Consider the following 21,434-nt stretch of genomic DNA (forward strand, 5'->3'; position numbering starts at 1 on the left):
TGAAAGAATAAGTATTACTAAAGTGTCATCCAAAGTAATCTACAGATTCAGTAAACTTCCTATCAAAATTGCAGTGGTATTTTTTTCACAGTAATGGAAAATACAATTCTAAACCTTACATGAAACTACAATAAAGTGTGAATAGCCAAAGCAATCTTGAGGAAAAAGAACAAAGCAGAAACATATCATATGTATAATTGCAAATTATATTTTAAAACTATATAGTAATAAAAATGTAATGGACTATAAAGAAAAATGAACAAAAAAATGCAACAGAAACTACTACTCTCACACATTTCAGACCCGATGCAAAAATAGAACTAAAAAGTAGTTTTAGTTTCTCAAAATCATGCAGATATTTTTGTGTCCCCAAAACAATGGAAAAGCAGCCAGCTTGTGCAATCTCTTATATGCCATGAAGAGGACTTTGGCTCTCACTGTGAACTTGAAGAAAGCTCACCAAATGAAAAGTAGACTCCTTAGAGAATTTAAAAGCATAAGACAGAAGATGTTCCTTTGTGACACCAAAATTAAAAAACAAAACAAAAACAAAAAACAACTGCCCAGGAACTATTTCCTTTGGAACACAGCTTCCCGAATCACATTTTAAGGACTGGCTTTCTCTTTGACCTTGGGACCTCTTACTGTGTTGTCTGTTGTATTCATTTTCACTCGCACCTACCTGGGGGCTTGGCTACCATCTCATGTCTCTTCATAGTCAAAGGTTTTCTTCCTTGCTCCAGACGGGTGATCAAGTCTGGCTTAGAGACAACAATACCTGTTTTATTAAGAATAAATAACATGAATCTTGCTGATATTCTTCAATTACAAGCTAGTAATGTACTCAGCAAAGACGATGTGATAAAATATTCTAGTAAATTAATACCAAAATACAAATGTATAACAGAAATTTATAGATATTTAAACAATACTTCCTATTTACAGGGTGCAGTGGCTCATGTCTGTAATCCTAGCACTTTGGGAGGCCAAAGCGGGTGGAACACAAGGTCAGGGGGAGGCCAAGGCGGGCGGATCACGAAGTCAGGAGTTGGAGACCAGCCTGGGAAACATGGTGAAACCCCATCTCTACTAAAAATACAAAACTCAGCCAAGCATGGTAACGCATGCCTGTAGTCCCAGCTACTCGGGAGACTGAGGCAGGAGAATTGCTTGAACCCAGGAGTTGGAGGTTGCAGTAAGCCAAGATCATGCCACTGCACTCCAGCCTGGGCAACAGAGCAAGACTCCATCTCAAAAATATAAATAAAAAAAGGAAAAAGAAAATACTTCCAATTTGTAGGTTTCTTAATTTTAGTACCTGGTACTACGGAATCAAAAATTGGTGGTGGCATTTAGATTTTCAGGTGGGGGCTGCAATATTTTATGTCAGTAAATTTTTGTAATTACCACTAATTTAGAGTGAAAAATACAGCTCAACTCAGGAATGTGGAAAGATTGGATTAAGATGAAACATCAGTTTATGGAAACTTGAAGAGGTTTCAGGAATGTGGAAACCTCTCAACTCAACTCAGGAATGTGGAAAGATTGGATTAAGATGAAACACCTTGAAGAAAAAATTTTTTTTCTCGAGACATAATCTTGCTCTGTCGTCCAGGCGGAGTGCAATGGCGCAATCTCGGCTCACAGCAACCTCCGCATCCTGGGTTCCAGCAATTCTCCTGCCTCGCCCTCTGAAGTAGCTGGGATTACAGCCGCGTGCCACCATGCATGGCTAATTTTTTGTATTTTTAGTAGAGATGGGGTTTGACCATGTTGGCCAGGCTGGTCTCAAACTCCTGGCCTCAGGCAATCCCCCCACCCAAGCCTCCCAAAGTGCTGGGATTACAGGCCAGAAGCACTGAAGATACTCTTTTCTAAATGAACAAATTCTGAAGATTTTCTGGAAAAAATGGATCTGAAACTCCTTTACGTAAAGAATAAATTGCTAAAAAACATTCTACAAAAAAAGAGAAAACTTTTCGGGTATATTATGAATTATGTATTAAAGTTATCCTCACCAAGGAAGACCAGGTTACTGTAGTTCTCTAACATCACATTCTTATATAGATTTCGCTGTGCAGTGTCCAGGCAATGCCACTCCTCCAGAGAAAATTCTATGGCCACGTCTCTAAATTGCAATGGTCCCTGAAACACAAACACAGACACACATTTTTACCAAGTGGCCATGGGCAGAATTTTTATTTTGACCTAAGGTGAAATTAGAGAGCAAAGAGAAGTGGTTCTGACTTACAGGACTAAAATTATCCAATAAAATAATTTTCAACACAGAAATATTCTCTAATGTATTCTCTGAGAAAAAAAGGGCAGCATAAGATCCATAACATCAGTTAATATATGATATTTTTCTAGATAATAAAGTATAAAATTAAGGGCATGAACATGTACATTTTTGAGTGCTATATTTACATCACACAGAATGAGATGTGAATATTTTTCATATGGAGAAGACATATTGAGTTAGAAGGCACCGCTCAAATTTTAATATGTACAATAAGCTGAAGACCTTGTTATGCGGGGTTTTTTCCCCAGAAGACCTGGAATGAAGTCTGATTTTTTGAATTTGTAACAAGCTCACCAATAATGTCAATGTTTTTGGCTCAAGAAGGATATTTTGTCAAACATCCAGTAAGTGGAAGAGCCTGTGTTTTTCCAAGTTTTTCTGGCCTGTAAACAAAGATAACAGCCTTCATTTTCCATAGAAAATTATGTAGGAAAAAAAGAAAAAAGGACAACTGCCAGATTAAATGTGATGGTTAATGCAAATCTGCTGCATAAGGATGCTTAACAATGAAGAGAAAAAATAATTAACTATAGTGGAAAAAATCTGTGAGAGAGCTACTTCACCAAGTGACTCATTAACCATTAACTGCACTAGGACAAATTTTCATGATGTGTTAATGCTCACAGAAGAACACAGCATCACTATTGAAATATTCCTCCCAAATAACAAATTATAATCTGAATTTAACCATAAAGAAACATCAGTTTTATGCAAACTTCAAAATACTGTTAACTCCTACGTTCTGTAATTTTAGTAGTAATTTTAAGTAGGCTTCATTTAGCACCCTAGAGAGCAGTTATCTCCTAATAATTTTTTTTCAGAACTTTCTGGGTAATAAATTCCACCCTATTTAAATAAGCATTTTCTGAATCCTGTTCTGCATAGAGCTAATGGAACACATAAATGGAGGCTTTTACTTTACCATCTTTACCAAGGACCACAATTTTCCCCAATATAAATCTTGAGTATCCACATCTTTCCATGTTCAACAACCACAAAGGGAATATTTTTAATATTGTGGATCATAAATTCTTGCTGATAATTCTGCATGGCATATAAGAAGCTATTACATACAGAATGTACAGAAGTCTGTGGGATATATAAAAGAAATATTTTTCAAAGACCCTTGACTATCATAGGAATTTTAAGAAGTAATTAAATCAAACTCAGGGAGGAAAAACACAAGTAGAGAAGTAAAGGTTTGTGAGTACTAAACGCATGGCAGTCCAGGAGGAAGAGTGGACACAGCTCTTCATCTGACACGTTTACCTGAAGAAAAGCCATTTTTTTTCTTTCTCCTCCTTCTCTGGAGTTTCTTCTCAGATGAGATTCTCTGTACAAATTACACCTGCATCTCGAGAATATGTCTTTAAAAGTGTACCACATGTTTACCTGCTAGCATGACATCATCTAGCAGAAAAAGACAGAAAAGGCCACCCATTTCTGTCCTTTAAAACAGAAGAAATTCAGGAACAATGAGCTGCTCCATGAAGATGCAAATATAAGTTTCTCCTTTCCTGTCCTCAGGTGCCCTCCCATGCCATAGACACCAGCAATTTCTGCTACAGTAATGGAAACATGCACCACACTGACCTGTCCCTACCAAACCCAAACAGAATAGGCCCTGTGACCACCCTCTAGTGCAAAGGTGGAACTTAACTCTCATGAATGTATTTTGAAGCCTGGGCACAAGAGATTTCTGCATATCAGCCATGTGATCCTAATGAGAAACCTGGGCTGATAAACACTAAGCTAAGCATTGCCTCTAAAGCTTTAACGAGCTTATAAATCACTTGATAATTGTGGCCGCACATTCTGTAATGTGATTCTGCAGGTTTGAAAAGGGTTTATGAATGAGTGTTTTAAACAAGTCCCCTGTCAATGCTGATGTTGCTTCCCCTTGGCTCATTATTAGCATTGGTTAGAGAAAGCATGAACAGCACAGGGTCCCTTACACTTAGCACTCTTGCCGTAACCAAATACTTCTAGTACAAATAAGGACAGCCCATTTCCATTTAAAAGTTTTATATTTTTTCCTGGCTCTTTAAAATTCACAGAGGAGGCCGCGCGCGGTGGCTCAAGCCTATAATCCCAGCACTTTGGGAGGCCGAGACGGGCAGATCACAAGGTCAGGAGATCGAGACCATCCTGGCTAACACGTCTCTACTAAAAAATACAAAAAAAAACTAGCCGGGCAAGGTGGCGAGCGCCTATAGTCCCAGCTACTCGGGAGGCTGAGGCAGGAGAATGGCGTGAACCCGAAAGGCGGAGCTTGCAGTGAGCTGAGATCCGGCCACTGCACTCCAGAGCGAGACTCCGTCTCAAAAAAAAAAAAAAAAAAAAAAATTTACAGAGGAAACAGAAGGCAGCAATATCTAAATAAGTCTGTATTTAAAAAACAACATGTACACATGTACTAATGCAATGTTTATTAAGTAGGCACTATGTGCTCAACAGTATGAATCAGAGCACTGTGCTGGGCATAACACATTATGTTATTTAATTCTCTTAACACTCTGGGAACTGGTACTAAGGGTTTCATAATTTTCAGGATTTAGATAAAGGGCCCAGCATTTTTATTTTTTCTTCTGTTTCTCTGTCATCAAATTTTTTAAAAAATTGTATAGAATAAAAGCTAAATATAGACAGATGAAAGAGATATAGAAAGGAAGAGTTTAATGTAATATAGAGAAAATTTCATTCTGTTTATATTTACTTTTTTTGACTTGTGGAGCAACTACTGGATCTGCAGGAATAGAAAACAAGTTGCTAAATAGAATGTCTCCGCACTAGTTTTAATAAAAATTTAAAAACAAAGACCATACAATACATACTTTATTTTTCCCATTTATCTGCTTTTGAATTTCAGGAAATTGTGAGCACCAGCTCTAGAAAGGGAGCAGGATTCAGCAGCCAAAACTCTGATCTCCTCTAATTAGTTCTGTGAGGCAATACTCCAGGGTAGGTTCAGACCTAACTAAGGCCTCCAAAAAGGATGAATCTGAACATGTCTGGGGCAGGGTGGGAACCCTTTGTATAATTCTGTTCTCTATGCAACTAGGGTACTTCCAGTTTTGTCTTGTTTCTAAGCTTACCTAAAAGAAACTTAAATCCCAGAGTTTCTGTAGTGTTTATCTTTTCTAGTCACTGCCCTGACAACTGTATACTATATACTAATATGCAATTTAAACAAATCCCTTAAGGTTTTCTAGGGTAATTCTATTAGAAAATAAAACTATCTACAGTTAGCAAGGTAAAAGAAATAGAAAATATATGGCCGAGAGCAATGGCTCACGCTTGTAATCTCAAGACTTTGGGAGGCTGAGGCGGGTGCGGAACGAGGTCAGCAATTAAAGACCAGCCTGATCAAGATGATGAAACCCAGCCTCTAGTAAAAATACAAAAATTAGCTGGGCGCAGTGGCAGGCACCTGTAATCCCAGCTACTCGGGAGGCTGAGGAGGGAAAGTCACTTGAACCTGGGCGGCAGAGTTTGCAGTGAGCCGAGATCGTGCCACTGCACTCCAGACTGGGTGACAGAGTAAAACACCATCTCAAAAAAAATAATAATAATTTATAACAATTCTTTTATTCATAAATCTCCCTTCAGGTGTAGACATCAGAAGTCACAACAATATAAAGAAAGTGGTCTAAATAAAGCCCAAGATTTTTTGACACATCTATTTATTATACCAACCATATGATGCATAATTCAATTATTTATCCAGTTGCTAGTCTAGACTAAAAGTTTCTGGACTGTAGGAAATATGACTGCTTCATGTCCGGGAATGGTATCCCAGCTCCTGAGGAGGCTGAGGCAGGAGAATTGCATGAACCCGGGAGGCGGAGACTGCAGTGAGCTTTTTTTAATGCCCATATGAAGTGGAAGTAACTAGTTTATCTATCTGGGTCTCCAGATCTTCTCCTTATTATCCAAGTACCAGGAAACTGGAGAAACTCATCTGGATACCAACCAAAGATATCTCTTGTATAAGGGAATGAACAAACACAGAATGACTCATTTCTCTTACACTGAGACAGAAGCAGAATTAACCACTCTTGTCAGCCTGACACAACTCTGCTCTGGACATCCTCAAATGTCTCAAAGACAACTAGATGATTGTGAGAGAATTCCCAGTGACCTGGGCCTCATGGCCCAATGATAACCCAGGCTGGAGAGACTCAGGCTGACTCTAAATAGAAAATAGAACTGCCCTGGTAGAGCTCCAGAACATGGACCACCCATTCTGATTTGCTAGCTCTTGGGTAAGAGAAAGAGCAAAAATACTCTACTCTAGTATTACATTTTACAGCTAAATATAATTGTGGTCATGACTTTGGATACTTTGTGGCCTCGCTCTCTCCCTCCTAAGATGCTTATTTACACTTACAGATTCTGCCATCAGATTCTATTTTCTCCTGGAGCCCCTCATAAAACTGTAGTAGACCAATGAACAAGATGTGAAAAATCTCAAAGAGCCACACTCCCACATGCGGGCTGTAAGATGCCTATGTTTTGGCCGGGCGCGGTGGCTCAAGCCTGTAATCCCAGCACTTTGGGAGGCCGAGACGGGCGGATCACGAGGTCAGGAGATCGAGACCATCCTGGCTAACACGGTGAAACCCCGTCTCTACTAAAAAAATACAAAAAATTAGCTGGGCGAGGTGGCGGGCGCCTGTAGTCCCAGCTACTCAGCAGGCTGAGGCAGGAGAATGGCGTGAACCCGGGAGGCGGAGCTTGCAGTGAGCTGAGATCAGGCCACTGCACTCCAGCCTGGGCGACAGAGCGAGACTCCGTCTCAAAAAAAAAAAAAAAAGATGCCTATGTTTACATTTCACAATGCAGAAAATGACTTTTGTTCATTTTCTGTACATTCTCAATCCAAATTCCGGTCCTTTCCCATAAATCCCAGGCAGAAGCCAGACCTTATCTGCAGATTCCAGGTAGGATCCACCTGGCTCTGCATCTTTTACTCCACTTGTTACAGCAAGTGGAGTACAATCAAAGAAGAGATCCCCCTCATAGAGGCTACTCTCGCACATTCTAAATGATAAGTCTACATTTTTTAAAAAAGCTGATAGAACATGAATATAAGTATACAGTTTACTTGGGTCAAGCTTAAGGATTATAACCTGGGAGCAAAGATTCAAGTTGCCTGGAATCTACATTTTGATTACCATCAGTTACAAGATGATTTGTAAGGACAACAAGACAGGGACAGAGAGTGGGCTGATACAGAGTCGATTGTCAGGAATTTTTATTTATTTACAGAACATCGATTATTGATTACATATATATCATTATGGTTTAGGGTATGGGATATAGTGTCTAATGTGGCATTATTAGTTTAATTTATAGTTACCTGTGGCAATCGTGAACAGTTTCAAGAGATGAATACATAGTTCAAAGGGGGGGGAGAAAGACATAACGGCACCTTTTTTTTTTTTTTTTTTTTTTTTGAGACTGAGTCTCGCTCTGTTGCCCAGACTGGAGTGCAATGGTGCAATCTCAGCTCACTGCAAGCTCCGCCTGCCGGGTTCATGCCATTCTCCTGCCTCAGCCTCCCGAGTAGCTGGGATGACAGATGCCCACCATCACGCCCGGTTAATTTTTTGTATTTTTAGTAGAGATGGGGTTTCACTGTGTTAGCCAGGATAGTCTCAATCTCCTGACCTCATGATCCACATGCCTCGGCCTCCCAAAGTGTTGGAATTACAGGTGTGAGCCACCGCGCCCGGCCAGTACTTTCATTTTAATGTCTCTCTGAGTTTGATAACCAAAAGGACTTGCATTTTTTAGATAAACTTTTTTTTCCTCAAATCTCAAGACCTGGATTCAAACTCTGGAGCTTCAAGTTTAGGGCCTGAATGGCTGGAGTAGCCACAGCTGTTTACCTGTAGATTTGTGAGCATTTAGCAAGAGGAGGAAGGGGAAAGTGGAGATTCTCATGTCTACATGTCTATTCAGTGCACACATGTTACTCTGATTGGGTTTCTGGGCTCTGTAGTTTCTGAATCAGTTTCAAATCTGAAGATACAAGAGTCACTGAAAAATGTAAAATGATTAATTGCTGCTCTGTGAAGTTTGTAGAAATTGGGTCTAGCCTCTCTAGAAGTGACAGTAGAGGACTATCAATACCAAATAGGCAGAGACAAAATTCCACGTGCATATTTAAGGGACAGCATTCACTTTGCTGCACAAGTGTGAATTGACTCAAAGTCTGAGAGGGAAATGTGTTTATATCATGTCTGGTAATTCTAGACACTGTGTGGAAACAATAGTTAAAAGAAAAATTTTCTCTATTTTCAGAGAAGCTCCACAATAATAGAGCAGAAAGAAAATGGTTTTATTACACAATTAATCTTGAATGTGACACACATCATCGTCAATCTGCTTATAAAAGACTGCAAAGTCAGAAAGATGGTCATCATAATTAGTCCACAAGTAGAAGAATTTCCAGCACCATGTCATACATAGTTCATCATAAATTCACCTGGAGATTGAAGAGGTCATCTGTGTATGCTAGTTGCTTATATTCAATGACAAATAAACTTTTCACATATTCATGAAAGCGGGTAGTTTAGTAGCTTGAAGCCAGGTGCCTGCTGAAGCTAGCCTTTCACTCTGCTACAAAAATGGCTGAATAGTGTTCTATCTTTTTGGCTATTTCCATTTTAGACCAGTGGCTCTGTACTCCCTGGCACTGGGCTACAGCACTCCTGCTTGCTTTCTCCTGAGTGCTACTGTCCTCTCTTTACCACTACCATCTGCCACTGAGGGACAGCCCAGAGCACAGCTCTCATTTTATGTGAACCCCATTTGCCACAACAGCATTCTAGTGTCACATCAGAGAGTGATGTCTGAGCTGCAGGAGAGCCTGCAGGTGTCGTGGATAGAATTTCACCTTAACAATAATCAGAATGTGAGCAGTGTTTCAGCCCCAGTTTCTACTTATAATGGCGACATGAAAAAATACTTCTGAATGGCGCAGGCAAAAATACTTCTGAATTTTCAGCATGAGTCCAGATAGAGATAGCTCCAAAAGTTCTCACTGTGACAGCCCATGTCATTCAGACACCGTGGGATACTAATAGGTTTCTGAAACAGACACCCAAAGCATTAGAGAGAAAACCAGATCTCCATGTGAGCAAGATTTTGAGAGAAAAAAGTTAAAAAGATCTTAAGAAAAAGCTCAGGTTAGATACAAGATTGATCATCAGCCAGAAAATATTCCCCTAAAAGCAATTTCTTTCTAAACACCCAAAGTGCACAGCTACTCTCAGTATGAGAAACATGAGCATTATGAAGAAAGAGGGCATATTTTCAAAAAAATTTTATAAAGTTTCTTTTCCATCTCTGCTGCTGTCTCATTTTCTAGCCATTGAATGAGGGTTCCATATGGAAATCATCTGTCAACTTCCAACACTTTCTGATGAAGAAATAGAATCTGACCGTGTTCATATAGTGGAATATATTAGATCTTGCAACATAGGTAACTGAAGAACTATTATGGTTTTTAGTGGCCACATCACACGTCTTTATTTGTCCTATAAGAGCAGCATTCCAATTTAGTGAAATAAAAGATACTAAAATTGTGTTTACTCATAATTATCCCTATTGAATAAAGTAATAAACATGTCAAACTAATATCTGCTCTAACAGTTTGGTAGTAAATTTTCTTTGGATATTAGATATAAATAAGTATGAATATTTTAATGTACTAGTAGTAATGTATGTAGCATTTTAAAAAATTGCAACTAAACCAGTTAAAACACTTTCTATTTCAAAAGTATAAATAACAATATTAAAATAACCATTTAAGTGATTTATTCAAAGTAAGTATTGCGGCTTTATATTCATACTATTGTTTACTGTTTATGGCTCACGCCTGTAATTCCAGCACGTTGGAAGGCTGTGGCAGGTGATCACCTGAGGTCAGGAGTTCAAGATCAAGCTGGTGAACATGGTAAGACCCCATCTCTGCTAAAAATACGAAAGCTTAGCCAGGTGTGGTGATGCATGTAATCCCAGTTATTTGGGAGGCTGAAGCAGGAGAATCACTTGAACCCGGGAGGGAGCAGTTGCAGTGAGCTGAGATCATGCCACTACACTCCAGCCTGGGCAACAGAGTGAGAGTCCGTCTCAAAAAAAAAAGAAAATACTGTTTAATTTACATGAATGCAGGTTGTCTGCAAACACTACCATAACTATGCTAATTGTTCTGAAGTAATAAATAGAAAGCAAGCTACAACTACAGACTCCACTGTTCAGTTTACGCACTGAATTGTTCTTGCTTTTGCAGTATACAAAGCACTTCAGTCTGCAAATATTGGATAATTAACTTGAATAATCAGGTTTCTGTCAATGGAACTTAGTATCTTTTAGTCTTTATCATTCGGTATTGCTATATTTAATCCTATTCTTGTGCTAAGCTTCTGTGTGCTCTTAAAATGAGCTTTTATCTAAACAAATCTGTGTCTACTTTAAAGGACTAAAACTGGAAAAAATAAACTTTTCAGAAGCCAAAACAAAGCAATAAATCTGAAGTACTAGATAATCTGGGGTCAGAAAAAATTACAAAAAGTTCATTTAGCTGTTAATATGATTTACATATATTTTCTTAAAAGCAGAGGAAAACATCTACATATAATCTGAAACCCTGAAGAAAAGAGAGAATAGTAAAATATTCTTTTGGAACTTTTTAAAGCATTTTTGAACTCTTAGACACCTGAATTTTGCACAATAGATGCACTTGAAAGAATGTTTATGGGGGAAAAAGCAGAAGAGAGAAGGTGTTATAAAAAATCCATGAGTGCACAAGACCAGTGCAACAGAATAGAGAGCCCAGAAATAATGCCGCCGTCCTACAACCATCAGATTTTTGCCAAAGCTAACAAGAGAAATGTGGGAAGAGTTATTTATTTCATAAATGGTGCTGAAATAACTACTTAGCACTATGTAGAAGACTGAAACTGGACCCCTTCATTACACTATATACAAAAATCAATTCAAAACAAATTAAACACTTAAATGAAAAACTTAAAATTATAAGAAACCCTGCAAGATAACTAGGAAATACCATTCTAGACACAGAAATTGGCAAAGACTTCATGATGAAGCTACGAAAAGCAACTGCAACAAAAGCAAAAATTGACAAATGGACCTATTTAAACTAAAGAAGTTTTCACAGCAAAGGAAACTGAGTAAACAGAAAATCTACCGAATAAAAGAAAATATTTGCAAACTTTGCCTCTGACAAAGGTCTAATATCCAGAATTTATTAAGAACTTAAACAGGCCGGGCGCGGTGGCTCAAGCCTGTAATCCCAGCACTTTGGGAGGCCGAGACGGGCGGATCACGAGGTCAGGAGATCAAAACCATCCTGGCTAACACGGTGAAACCCCGTTTCTATTAAGAAATACAAAAAACTAGCCGGGCGAGGTGGCGGGCGCCTGTAGTCCCAGCGCCTGTAGTCCCAGCTACTCGGGAGGCTGAGGCCGGAGAATGGCGTGAACCCGGGAGGCGGAGCTTGCAGTGAGCTGAGATCCGGCCACTGCACTCCAGCCTGGGCGACAGAGCGAGACTCCGTCTCAAAAAAAAAAAAAAAAAGAACTTAAACAATTTTACAAGAAAAAACCAAACAACCCCATTAAAAAGTAAACAAAAAAACACAAACAAATGCTTTTCAAAAGCAGGCATACATGTGACTAACAAGCATATGAAAAAAAGTTCATCACTAATCATTAGAGAAATTAAAGAAAAACCACAATGAGATACCACCTCACACCAGTCAGAATGGCTATTTTTAAAAAGTCAAAAAATAACAGATGCTGGCAAGGTTGCAGAGAAAGGAGATGCTTATACTCTCCTGGTGGGAGTGTAAATTAGTTCAACAACTATAAAAAGCAGTGTGGCGATTCCTCACAGAACTAAAAACAGAATTATCATTTGACTTAGGAACCTTATAATTGGGTATATACCCAAACAAATATAAATTATTATAAAGACACATCCACATGCATGTTCACTGCAGCACTATTCAAAACAGCAAAGACATGGACAGGCCATATATGCCTATCAATGGTAGAATGGATAAAGAAAATATGGTATGGTCAGATGCGGTGGCTCATACCTGTAAACCCAGCACTTTGGGAGGCAGAGACTGAGGTTGGTGGATCGCCTGAGCTTAGAAGTTTGAGACCAGCCTGGCAACACGGCAAAATTCTGTCTCCACAGAAAAAAAAAAAAAAAAAAAAGAAAGAAAAGAAAAATTGGCCAGGTGTGGTTATGCATACATGTAGTTTCAGCTACTTGGGAGGATGAGGTAGGAGAGAATTCCTTGAGCCTGGGAGGTTGAGGCTAAAGTAAGCCAATATTATGCCATGGCACTCGAGCCTGGGCCATAAGTGAGACCTTGTCTCCAAAAATAAAGTAAAAGATTCAGTAAAAACAAAATATGGTACATAAACATCATGGAATACTCTGTGGCCATTAAAAAAAGATCATGTTCTTTGCAATAACATTGATGAAGCTGGAGGCCATTATTCTTAGAAAACTAATGCAGAAACAGAAAACCAAATGCATGTTGTTATTTACAAGTAAGAACTAAATAATAAGAACACATAAACACAAAGAGAAAACAACAGACACTGAGGCCTAGTTGAGGGTGGAGGGTGGGAGGAGTAAGAGGATCAGAAAAGATACCTGTTTGGTGCTATGTTTAGTACCTCAGTGAAAAAAAATCTGCACGCCAAATCCCAGTAATATAATTTTAGCTGTATAACAAACCCACACGTGCACCCCAAACCAAAAATAAAAGCTAAAAGAAAAAAAATAAATCCCTGAGTGGGAGAGAGCGCAATGTAGGTGAAAGGACTGATTTTTGCTACAGAGAGTGACCCAGGTAGGGCTGTACTGATTTATTTCTGTGTGAATACAGGAAGATGAGATTATGAACAGGTGGTCCAGATCCTAGGTTGGTGGAGAAAACAGGTTGCTGCTGCAGATTCAGTGTCTGGGGGTTGGGATATGCCAGGGGACTTGTAGACACTTGTGGGTTCTTCACAAAACACAGATCAAAAATGCCACAGTGAAGCTCCTTTTCTCTAAGTTTTCAGTCATCTGTCACCCTGGGAGAAGACATGGAATTGCAGGACAATGGGCAGTGTGACGGCCTGTGTACAGGAGAGCAGAGCCTCCCATTCCCAAACACCCAGAGTTTTTTTCCAGGCCAGACCTCCGTTATATCTTTTTTCTGGCACCAAATCTGTAGTTTGATGAACATCAAACAATTCTCCAACACCAACTCATTGTCTAACATTGGAATTCTGACACTACCCAGAGTCAGCACAGACCCTGATTCAGGGCTTGGTTCCACAACACTGTCCTCACTGCAGACGCCAGCAACAAACCCCATGGGCCCATCTACGCTTCTGAGCTACTGTTTAAAAATTGGGGTCTATCACCTCAGTGAAATTCAGTAATTTGGTAGAGCTACTCACAGAACTCAGCAAAACACTGTAGTTATGTTTACTGGTTTCATATATAAGATGCAGCCCAGGAAAAGCCAAAAGGAAGAAATGCATAGAACAAAGAAAAGAGATGGGGAAAGATGAAACACATAGATAATCCTGGAAAATATTTGTGATTAATAAAATTCTCCGGCCGGGCACGGTGGCTCATGCCTGTAATCCCAGCACTTTGGGAGGCCGAGGTGGGTGGATCATAAGGTCAGGAGTTCTAGACCAGCCTGGCCAACACTGTGAAACCCCATCTCTACTAAAAATACAAAAATTAGCCGGGCGTGGAGGCGGGCTCCTGTAATCCCAGCTACTTAGGAGACTGAGGCAGGAGAATCGCTTGAACCCGGGAGGCGGAGGTTGCAGTGAGCCAAGATCGTGCCACTGCACTCCAGCCTGGGCGACAGAGCAAAAATCCGCCTCAAAAAAAAAAATAATAAAAATAAAAATAAAATTCTCCATCGTTTGTGTGCTCCAGAAATAGTTTATAGAAAGAAATACTCTTCCCCTTATGACTTAGATATTGCTCTTTTCTTACCTATCACACAGCCAGACACACACTCTGCACATTTCCTCCTATTTCTCATTTTTAAATATCAGCTGAATTTGTCTTCAGTGGTCAAAATATTTCTTTTTTTTTTTTTTTTTGAGACAGAATCTCGCTCTGTTGCCCAGGCTGGAGTGCAGGGGCGCAATCTCGGCTCACTGCAACCTCTGTCTGCAGGGTTCAAGCAATTCTCCTGCCTCTGCCTCCCAAGTTTCTAGGATTACAGGCACCCGCCACCACACTCGGCTAGTTTTTGTATTTGTAGTAGACACAGGGTTCTACCATGTTGGCCAGGCTGGTCTCGAACTCCTGACCTCAGATGATCCACCTGCCTCTGCCTCCCAAAGTGCCTAGATTACAGGTGTGAACCACGGCCTGTGCCTGGTCTGAAGTAAAATTTTTTTTGTTTTCTTGTTTGTTTGTTTTGAGACAGAGTCTCGCTCTGTCTCCAGGATGGAGTGCCCTGGCTTGATCTCGCTCACCGCAACCTCTGCTTCTCGGGTTCTAGCAATTCTCCTGCCTCAACCTCCTGAGTACCTGGGAATACAGGTGCGGGCCACCACACCTGTATTTTTAGTAGCGACAGAGTTTCACCACGTTGGCCAGGATGGTATCAATCTCCTGACCTAGTGACCTGCCCGTCTTGGCCTCCCAAAGTGCTGGGATTACGGCATAAACCACTGGGCCAGGCATAAAATAAAATATTTCTTAATCAAACTTTACTTAAGTTTATCTCTCTCCCTCAGGCTCCTGAACTTTGAGCTACCCTCACTCTGAGTCAACATACATCCCATTTTACATCTCTCCTAAGAACGTGATTTCAGGGTAAGACATTCTCTGATGTAAAATCTGACTTTTTCACCCTCCATGTGCTATTCTCCTCCCACCTCCTTTCTAATCTTATTTGCTCCTCCCTAGGGAGAAAAGCCCTTTTCTGCCTACATTTTTGCAAGCCATAAAGATCTTATAGTTAGTTGGTACTTCCTCCTGCTGTAATACTTTTTTGAAATTCATTTTTAACATAAATTTAACGTTTTTATTTTACAAAGTCTAAAATGTTCCTCAAAACAATAACAACTTCATCATCAGTAAGATCCTCCCAAAGGCCAGGCATGGTGGCTCATGGCTGTAATCCGAGCACTTTGGGAGCCCGAGGCGAGTGGATCACGAGGTCAGGATTGATCATCCTGGCTAACACAGTGAAACCCCGTCTCTACTAAAAAAATATTTTTAAAAATTAGCTGGGCGTGGTGGTGGGTGCCTGTAGTTCCAGCTACTCGGGAGGCTGAGGTAGGAGAATGGCGTGAACCCGGGAGGCGGAGCTTGCAGTGAGCTTACTCCAGCCTGGGCGACAGGGGACGTCTCAAAAAAAAAAAAAAAAAAAAAAGAGCCTTCCAGTTTCCTTTCATCTTAACCTTAACTGCATCTGCTTGTGGGGCCCCAGCTTTTTAGGCTCTGTAGCTTCTCTCAGAATAACACGTCTGTAATCCCAGCACTTCAGGAGGCCAAGGCAGGCAGATCACCTGAGGTCGGGAGCTCGAGACCAACCTGACCAACATGGAGAAAACCCGTCTCTACTAAAAATACAAAATTAGCCAGGCATGATGGTGCATGCCTGTAATCCCAGCTACTTGAGAGGCTGAGGCAGGAGAATCGCTTGAACCCAGGAGGCGGAGGTTTCAGTGAGCCATGGTCACGCCATTGCACTCCACCTGGGCGACAAGGGCAAAACGCAAAACTCTGTCCCAAAAAAAAAAAAAAAAAAAAAAAAAACCCTCCTGTTTCAGGCTTAATATTAGCCTTATCTTGGAGTCACCAGGTTCAAGCTTTAATTGTCATGTCAGAGTTATTCAGTTGGTTTTTGAAACTCAGTGTTTGAAAAATCCGTGAAATTACTTAAACACAGTTTTACATAAGGGAAGGCCATTTTAAGATGTCTTTTTTTTTTTTTAGACGGAGTCTCACTCTGTCACCAAGGCTGGAGTACAATGGCAAGATATAAGCTCACTGCACCCCGCCTCCCAGGTTCAAGCCAGTCTAGTGCCTCAGCCTCCCAAGTAGCTGGGATTACTAAAGGCGCCTGCCACCAACTCCGGCTAATTTTTGTATTTTTAGTAGAGACGGGGTTTCACCATGTTGGCCAGGCTGGCCTACAACGCCTGACTTTGTGATCCACCCGCCACGGCCTCACAAAGTGCTAGGATTACAGGCATGAGCCACCGCGCTGGGCCAGGAAGGGGTATTTAACCCTAACGCTGTTCCTATTTTTGTGTCCTTCCCATATAGGCTGCGGTCGGACTGCACAATCTAAGCTGATCCCGGTTGGGCTAGATACAAACTTTTTCCAAATAGGATAAACGCGCGATGTTTTGAGAAAAGGAGAAGGCGGAAGAAGAGGTAGGGTTGATTTACAATTTTTACAACTTATGACCAGGAAGTTAAGTCTTTGAGGAGGAGCTTAGTTTGTCCTAACAACTCCTTACCTCAAGTGATCCGCCTGCCTCGGCCTCTCAAAGTGCTGGGATTACCGGAATGAGCCACCGCGCCCAGCCCCATAAATTTTTAATAGAAAAGAGAAACTGTGAACCCAAGGCACTAAAGCTCTTCCCATTCGTGAACCCGCACTCCGAGTCAGGATTCTCCCCTGACGACTCTTCCCGTGTTCCCTGCACAATCTGGGAGAGAAGCGGCGCTGCGGGGGCAGAGCTGCCCAGAGAGGGCTCGAGGCCAGGGCACAGTCACCGCGCAGTGAAGAGACAGGACGCCTGGGGGCTGGGCTGTCAGCGCAGCCGCCATCTTTTGGCTGAAGGGAACCGAGGCCCAGCTGGGCAAGAAGAACTCGGGGCGCAAATTGTGGAGCTGACTAAGGGGATACCTGAGTCCCGCCACCGTCACTTTCCACCGGTTCCAACCAGCCCCTGCCCTTCGCTTGGGATGTCCGACCGGCACTCTCACCATTTCTAGGCTTCCAGGGGTCCTGGTGTCTCAGCTGTGGATCTCACAATACCTGCAGATCACAGGGCCACAGAGGCTGGGCCTCTAGGAGTACAGGACACAGAGCAGTAAACAGGAGACTAGGAGCTCCGGCTGCACCCAGAGACAAAGGACCCGCCAAACCAGAAGCCGCCCTGTTCGCTCCGGCTGCGTGCCTGATTGGACGTTTCTAGCCCAGCGTCCCTGATTGGATAATGCTTAAGGCCCCGACCCCTCAGGCCCTGAGTGACAGAAGACGTGATCAGATGCGGGGCTGTTCGCTCAGGCTGCGTGCCTGATTGGACGTTTCCAGCCCAGCGTCCCTGATTGGATAATGCTTAAGGCTCCGCCCCCTCAGGCCCTGAGTGACAGAAGATGTGATCAGATGCTGGGCTGAGTGAAGAAAAGTAACAGCATAAGTTGCAGCCTTTTCAACAGGGCTTCCTCCCTGAGCTGAGCCACGTCCACCTCAGAGCATGGGAAAATTCTCTCTTTTTTACTCTCTCTTTTTGAATGTTATTGAGACGGTGAACAGAAGTATTTTGTTGTCATATTAATAATACTGTTGGAAGTAAAATATACGGTGGCGCAAAGTGAAACCAGTACTCAGGCAAAAGTTTTTTTAGTAAGGCAATTTACTTCTGCAGAAGATTTTTATTTGCGTTAATCACGATTCGCAAGAGCACCCTGAACAAAGGAGGGAAAGGGTTTATTTTTTTTAACGTAAAGTCTCTACCTCTGTGTTACTGCCCCATGGGCTGGGGTTGGACCGCACAATCTAAACTGACCCAATTGGCTATTTGTAAATGTTTTTCCAAATAAGGAAGGGAAGGGGCATGTATAAGTCACAGTGCTAGGACTTTTGGTTCTGAAGGGTGGAAAGGGTGCAGAGTGAGTAATCAAGGGAACAGATGTGAGTTATTGATTAGAGCTGATGGGAAGCAAGGTTGTTACAGTAACTAGGGGTAAGGAGGCATGGAGAACAAGAAAGTTGAGTCTGAGAACAAAGAACAAGGAAGTTAACAGACTAAACCTTTGAAGAGGAATTTTATTGTATTTTACAATTTCCCCCTTTTAATTTTTATAATTAAAAAAAAAAAAAAAACCTTTTTTTTCGAGATGGAGTTTTGCTCTTGTTGCCCAGGCTGGAGTGCAGTGGCACGGTCTCGGCTCACTACAACATATGCCTCCCAGGTTCAAGCAATTCTCCTGCCTCAGCCTCCGGAGTAGCTGGGAGTACAGGCATGTGTCACCACGCCCAGCTAATTTTGTATTTTTAGTATAGACGGGGTTTCTTCATATTTGTCAGGCTGGTCTCTAACTTCTGACTTCAGGTGATCCGCCCGCATCAGACTCCCAAAGTGCTGGGATTACAGGCGTGAGCCACCGCAACCGCACGCTTTTTAAAACTTTTTTTTTTTTTTTTTTTTTTTTTTTTTTTTTGAGACCGAGTCTCGCTCTGTTGCTCAGGCTGGAGTGCAGTGGCGCTATCTCGGTTCACTGCAAGCTCCGTCTCCCAGGTTCACGCCATTCTCCTGCCTCAGCCTCCCGAGTAGCTGAAACTACAGGCGCCCGCCACCTCGCCCCGCTAGTTTTTTGTATTTTTTTAGTAGAGACGGGGTTTCACCATGTTAGCCAGGATGGTCTCGATCTTCTGACGTCATGATCCGCCCACCTCGGCCTCCCAAAGTGCTGGGATTACAGGCTTGAGCCACCGCGCCCGGCCTTTTTAAAACTTTTTAAACATACCTTTGCTTTGTTGTTTGACTTGATCTTTTAAAAGGAAAAGTTTTTCTGAATAAGGTGGAGGAGAACTAAGGGAGATTTTAGTAAGCGTTGTTTTTATAAGTCTTTGTACTAGCCCACAGATGCAGGGTACAACACAACACCCAACAAGAATTAGTAAAACTATTACAACTATAAGAGAAGTAAGAATCGGCCGGGCGCGGTGGCTCAAGCCTGTAATCCCAGCACTTTGGGAGGCCGAGACGGGCGGATCACGAGGTCAGGAGATCGAGACCAGCCTGGCTAACACGGTGAAACCCCGTCTCTACTAAAAAATACAAAAAACTAGCCGGGTGAGGTGGCGGGCGCCTGTAGTCCCAGCTACTCGGGAGGCTGAGGCAGGAGAATGGCGTAAACCCGGGAGGCGGAGCTTGCAGTGAGCTGAGATCCGGCCACTGCACTCCAGCCTGGGCGACAGAGCGAGACTCCGTCTCAAAAAAAAAAAAAAAAAAGAATCGAGGCTATGATTTTTTTTTTGTTTACTGAACCACCTCTCTAGCCATTCTGAAAACGTGTTATTGACCCCAGAATTTTTAGTTAATTCATTGGATAAAGTGGTAAGTTCGTGTAAGGCCCTTGTTATGTCCCCATTGGGGGCAGTATTGTTTGGGATGAAGGTACAACATTGAGTTTTAATCATAACACAGGCCGGGCACGGTGGCTCAAGCCTGTAATCCCAGCACTTTGGGAGGCCGAGACGGGCGGATCACGAGGTCAGGAGATCGAGACCATCCTGGCTAACACAGTGAAACCCCGTCTCTACTAAAAATACAAAAACTTAGCCGGGCGAGGTGGCAGGCGCCTGTAGTCCCAGCTACTCGGGAGGCTGAGGCAGGAGAATGGCGTGAACCCGGGAGGCGGAGCTTGCAGTGAGCTGAGATCCGGCCACTGCACTCCAGCCTGGGTGACAGAGGGAGACTCCGTCTCAAAAAAAAATAAAAATAAAAAAAAAAGTAATCATAACACAAACTCCACCTTTTTCAGCTAATACTGTGTCCAGGGCCATTTTGTTTTTCTAAGTTATCTGGCTAGCAGGCCTTAATTGGTCGGCTATTTCTTTGATAGCATTTCTGGTGAAATTAATAAACCACTATTGATTGTAATAGATGTAATTTATCTATCTAATCTCCATTTTTATTAATAGTTACCCATGGAAATACTGATTTAAATCCTGCAGCTATTTGGTCTTAGGCTTTGAATTCATCAGGTACCCCCCCGCGGGACTCCAATTGTGTCTAAATGAACTTGAAAGTCAAAAGACCCTTGGCCGGGCGCGGTGGCTCAAGCCTGTAATCCCAGCACTTTGGGAGGCCGAGATGGGCGGATCACGAGGTCAGGAGATCGAGACCATCCTGGCTAACACGGTGAAACCCCGTCTCTACTAAGAAATACAAAAAATAGCCGGGCGAGGTGGCAGCGCCTGTAGTCCCAGCTACTCGGGAGGCTGAGGCCGGAGAATGGCGTGAACCCGGGAGGCGGAGCTTGCAGTGAGCTGAGATCCGGCCACTGCACTCCAGCCTGGGCTACAGAGCGAGACTCCGTCTCAAAAAAAAAAAAAAAAAAAGAAAGTCAAAAGACCCATAAGAGGCTTCTCTTATTTTATGGTGTTATGGTTTTTCTTTTTCTAGTTGATGAAATGCCAGGGTGAAAGGGATAGTCAATTGGGCAACAGTGCAAGTGCCATTCCAGTTACTTGGCAGAGTGTCCAGTAAGGGTCCACCACAATACCACCATACATTTGCTGGAGGATGAACAGGGGCAGACTGACTGGTAAGCTCTTGGAAAGGCTTAAGCTCATTGTATCCCATAAGGTCTCCAAGAAATGCCTGCAGGGGCCTTTGAAAACAGTATGCTGAGAATAGATAGGGCTCAAGGACAGCATCTCCAGTTGAACTTTTAATGAACTCCTGTAGGCGCCAAGAAGGCGGGCAGATAAGAAAAAGCATAGAAACAAGGAACTGAGTAGAAGGTTACATGTGGGAAAAGAAAGTTTGTTTTGCATTGCATTCTTTTTGCTGACGTGAAATTTATGGGGTATAAATAAAGTGAGGCGGAGGCTCTGAGTGCGGCCGCCATGTTCTCTGTGTGTCTTTGTCTTTGTGTGTGTTCTTTCATTCTCCACCACCCCCGGTGCGGCCCCCAACAAATGCCAAGTTTTCCCCTTGTTGTGAGAGACACAAGGTAAAATTGACGCTAGGAGATGGAGGCTGGATGGCTCTTGGGGCCTGACCCACAGGGTGTTGGACTTTAAGAAATAGCAGAGAGAGACTGGGCGTGGTGGCTCACGCCTGTAATCTCAGCACTTTGG

The 21,434-nt window shown here is 42.2% G+C and overlaps 2 protein-coding genes across 2 annotated transcripts in view; both read right to left on the minus strand.

Annotated features, from left to right (window-relative positions):
* LOC126942205 (zinc finger protein 93-like) overlaps window positions 1-17,551 on the minus strand; it is a 33,596-nt gene extending 16,045 nt beyond the window's left edge. Inside the window, exons 1-3 of the mRNA XM_050769533.1 lie at window positions 17,324-17,551; window positions 2,019-2,145; window positions 683-778 (exon numbers count right to left, since the gene is read on the minus strand). Coding sequence (XP_050625490.1) covers window positions 683-778; window positions 2,019-2,145; window positions 17,324-17,326 — 226 coding nt within the window. The 5' untranslated portion in view covers window positions 17,327-17,551. The remainder of the gene's footprint in view (window positions 1-682; window positions 779-2,018; window positions 2,146-17,323) is intronic.
* LOC126942272 (zinc finger protein 486-like) overlaps window positions 1-21,434 on the minus strand; it is a 268,583-nt gene that overhangs the window by 141,969 nt on the left and 105,180 nt on the right. The gene's annotated exons all lie outside the window — the stretch shown is intronic.

Source organism: Macaca thibetana, chromosome 19 (assembly GCF_024542745.1).
Source record: "Macaca thibetana thibetana isolate TM-01 chromosome 19, ASM2454274v1, whole genome shotgun sequence".
Lineage (NCBI taxonomy): Eukaryota > Metazoa > Chordata > Mammalia > Primates > Cercopithecidae > Macaca > Macaca thibetana.